This window comes from Arachis hypogaea, chromosome 15 (genome assembly GCF_003086295.3).
Source record: "Arachis hypogaea cultivar Tifrunner chromosome 15, arahy.Tifrunner.gnm2.J5K5, whole genome shotgun sequence".
Lineage (NCBI taxonomy): Eukaryota > Viridiplantae > Streptophyta > Magnoliopsida > Fabales > Fabaceae > Arachis > Arachis hypogaea.
Window position 1 is genome coordinate 157,177,157 of NC_092050.1, and position 3,852 is coordinate 157,181,008.

Below are 3,852 nucleotides of genomic sequence, written 5' to 3' on the forward strand. Positions count from 1 at the left end.
GTACGGGACGCGTGTCCGGGTCGGTTGAAAGGCGCGTAGCCGGGCCGGGTGGAGCTCAGGTCGGGTTGACCCACGGAAATCCTGGGCCGGGCCGTAACAGTTCTCATCTTTGAGTTTGAAATTGATGCTACTTCTCACTTCTTAGAAGCTCTTACGATAATTTCTTATACAAGAAAATGAAGATCATGATTCTTTCTTAAAAAACTTTATATGGCCAAAACTATAAAGAAGAAAGAAAAGAAAGTTTTGGTCACAAATCTTAGGAGAAATTATATGAGAGTGGAGATGTGAACATGAGAAATTGTTTGATCAAACTAATTTTTTGAAAAGAGGTCTTAAGTTTGAATCTGTAATCTGCTGCTTTGTGTCTATACTTTTCACAATGAAAATAGTTGATGGTTCTTTCTTGATAAAAATTACCTCGACCTCTTCCTCGATTGACAGGCCTGAAACTTGTTCCACCTATTCCTTGATTAAGTGGTGTAAAATTATTGTAACTTCCTTGGTTGTAATTGCCACGACCTCTTACTCTGAAACTTTCTCAGCCTCTACTTTGAAAATTAAAACTACGACCTCGTCCTTCTTGTGTACAGCTTAATTCTGCAACATTGTTTAAATTCACTCGGCTTTTCAGGGATTCCTTGATTGATTTTTCTGATTTCTCCAGTATTCTACTGATGTGGCTTTCCATGGTTCCTTGCAACTTTGCAATCGTCATGTTATCCATATCGTGTGACTCTAGTATCGTAGTCACAAAACACATGGCCATACTTCATCGGCATGGTGCGAAGAATTTTCTCCACTACTTTGCTATCAGGCATATCTTCTCCATAGACTCTCATCTTATTGATAAGATCTGTAACACGAGTAAAATATTGCTCAACAGTTTTTGAGCTAGACATCTCGTACCTTTCATATTCTCTTCTTAAACACTGTAGCTTTGCTTTCTGAGATTTATCTACGCCTTTGTATGACATCTTCAACGTGTTCCATGCTTCTTTTGAACTTTTGGCATTTGCTATTTTGCCAAATACCATATAATCTACTCCTTGATGAATTTGAGGTAGCACCAATTGATCTCTCCTCTGTTGGGCAGCATCTGCTCCTTCTTGCAATCCTGGTTTAATGAAATTCCATAGGTTCTGGCCTTCAAATGGGTAGACATCAAAGTCTCCCAATAACTATAACCAAGTTTTCCATCTAACTTGGGACCGGACCACACAATATTGAAACTGTTTGTCATACTGACTCTACGAACGAATAACTATACGAGGACTCTCTCACACCTCACAAACTCTCAAACACTAGGCACTGGATTAACCAGCTCTGATACCAAATGTAAGTATAATATCCACACTTAATTGGCCCTAGGATCACTCACTCATATAAATGTGTATAAAATCTCAATTTTCTTCGCTTACTTTCACTCATTTCAGGTATAATTAGTCCAAATTTGCAAAACATATCAAATGATCATATACTTCAATTCAGCTTACCCATATTCAACACATTTGTAGCTAAATTACAACAAAGAAAATAGCAGCAAAAGACAAAAACAAAAACAGATTCATAATTTTGGCATTTCATGAGCAATTTGTCACCAAAGGCCATTGTCGATCACAGCTGAAATTATGCCTTTCAGTGTTTCCTGCATGACATTGAAATTAGCATTGCTCATTATTTCTTTTTTTTCTTTTTCAATTTTGGACCTTCAGTAAGGAAAAGCATATACCAGGAATAGGGTATATGTCAATATAATTTAGCTAAGTTGCACAAGCACAAGTATGTCTTGAAAGCATCTCTTATAATGCATCTTTGTATTCTGAACGTTGAACGTTTTTTTGGCTGAAATTACAACACCGAGAAACACTACAGACGATGTGCAATTTCGACCAAGTTTCTCCTAACAAGGAAGAGTAGTTACCTTATCTTCTCAATCAGTTGACGGGCACACGCGCAGCCAACATTGGCTGCAGTAAATGAAGTTAGCAAAATATAAGGACAACTATCATTTAGAATATCAAGGTGCACAAATAATTGCGACGATCACAGGAAAGCCTACCTCATCCCATTTGCCAAATATAACAGAAACATTGAACGTTGGATTAATCGACACACCTTCCTTTCTGGCATTGGAAAAACATGTGATAATGCGAAGCATCACTTTTATTTCAGAAGTGCAAGACAATCCTAATTCAAGTTGGCAAAATAGAAAATGGAATTTTCTAAAGTCGTTGTTCACACAACAATTTTTCGTGTGTAGCTGTTTAATTTGAAAGTTCCAATTTCCCCCAATAAAAAAGTAAAATTGCATACACATCTTTAACTTTTAATGAAGTATATTGAAACTTAAAAACAATTTAATGGAATTAACCATTCATTATGCCGAGAGTATTATATAGGTCATCCCAACCAAATTGACCTTAAAAGACACCATCTTCGGCAAACTCTGTTAGTATAAAAATCTCAGTTTCTAATTACAGACAAACTTCATTGAAAGAATGACCTATCATATCCTACACAATCATTACTTTCCGCCAAAAGATAGATCACCTTCCTTGTATCTAATTATAGAATACCAGTATCTGCAGTAGAATTCCATAACAACACATTATGCACAAACAACCAAACCTTAACTTCAAGGGTGGTGTAGTGAATTTCCATGAACCCACAGAAGGAGACAGTAGTGAAAGAAATAGGGGAAAAAGTAATGAGAACTTCACAGTTTACAACCAAACATGTACCATGAATTTATCCCAAGAACACAATGGCATGGCTTAATTACTTACAAATTTACTAAAATATACTTCAATTCTCAAGCAAAATGTAAACAAAACCAATGGTATAGGTACCTGGCATGCAGTATTGTCCCCATGGTTCCTATTTGAGTGGCTATAACCTGATAAGTGGGTCAAAAGGTTAAGACTGCAGCCATTAAAACATATACGCAGAAGAGGCAAATGAGCAAAGTCCATCTACCTGAAAATGATCTTCATAACTCATAACAATAATCTGTGTTTTGTTTCCCTGACAAGCACAAATAAACAGGCTCAGTTATATAGAAAGCAAGTAGAGATAATTGCATCCACCCCCCTTTTAATACAAAATTATTTTTTGTATCAAACAAATATCAAGCTTTTCCACAGGCATGCATACGTTGATTACAACAGAGAAATGATTGTGGCGTACAGGAAACTGTGGGAAAGGCAAAGTGCTGGTGTTTGAATTCATTGGCAGAAGTAAAGGTTCTGATTTTGTTATGGCACTACTTGATTCATCAACTTGCACAATGGATTGAGTCATTTAGTCACTGCTTTAACACAGTCAACCCTAGCATCACCATTATCACACACAAACACTAAAGTACTAAACCCTAAGCAGACAAACACAGGTAATGGAAAGGGCCTACCTGCACGGTGCAGATGGACGGAGTTGGCAACATGCAGAGGCGCAGAGAGGCGGCGCCAACGGAGGGGGAGGAGCCGATTGGCGCCGAGGCAGAGAGAATGAGAGGGGGACTGGGCCAGAGGGTGGGAGAACTAGAAACAAAAAAAGACAACAAAAAAAAGAATAGTTATTAAAAATTAAAAATTCACGTAGGATTTGTCTTCGTTGAAGTTATTAGATGATATATGATTTACTATGTTTGATTAAATTATTATTTAATAATTTAAATTATTAATTTTGTATGAAAATATTTATATATAAGTTATTGGGCAATGTACTTAAATAAATTAAATGAGAGAAACTTTTATCTAATTACAATAAATGAAATTTTTTTACGTGAGTGTCCTGTTTTGTTTACTATGTAAATCGTGGGAGCTAACAACGGTTTTAGATTTGTTCATAAAC

The 3,852-nt window shown here is 36.4% G+C and overlaps 1 protein-coding gene across 4 annotated transcripts; it reads right to left on the bottom strand.

Moving 5' to 3' along the window:
- Nucleotides 1-1,452: 1,452 nt before the first annotated feature.
- Nucleotides 1,453-3,600, bottom strand: LOC112751718 (uncharacterized). 4 transcript variants are annotated; one of them, XM_029292708.2, is made up of 7 exons: nucleotides 3,410-3,600; nucleotides 3,190-3,310; nucleotides 2,980-3,027; nucleotides 2,853-2,899; nucleotides 2,063-2,126; nucleotides 1,925-1,970; nucleotides 1,453-1,648 (listed from the first exon to the last, which is right to left on the bottom strand). In XM_029292708.2, exons 2-6 carry the CDS (start codon nucleotides 3,301-3,303, stop codon nucleotides 1,938-1,940), a joined length of 306 nt encoding a protein of 101 aa, XP_029148541.1. In that variant the 5' UTR covers nucleotides 3,304-3,310; nucleotides 3,410-3,600; the 3' UTR covers nucleotides 1,453-1,648; nucleotides 1,925-1,937. The 4 variants fall into 4 exon arrangements, with proteins under 4 accessions (XP_029148541.1, XP_029148539.1, XP_029148540.1 ...); XM_029292706.2 differs by having other exon boundaries at nucleotides 3,157-3,310; nucleotides 3,410-3,540; XM_029292707.2 differs by having other exon boundaries at nucleotides 3,157-3,330; nucleotides 3,410-3,540.
- Between the last annotated feature and the right edge of the window lie 252 nt (nucleotides 3,601-3,852).

Coding starts and splice junctions, on each gene's coding strand:
- LOC112751718 (XM_029292706.2), bottom strand. CDS start 3,303: ATGACTCAATCCATTGTGCAAGTTGATGAATCAAGTAGTGCCATAACA. Junction 2,900..2,979: donor GTTATGAAGATCATTTTCAG/GTAGATGGACTT, acceptor CCCACTTATCAG/GTTATAGCCACTCAAATAGG. Junction 2,127..2,852: donor GGGACAATACTGCATGCCAG/GTACCTATACCA, acceptor TTCCAATGCCAG/AAAGGAAGGTGTGTCGATTA.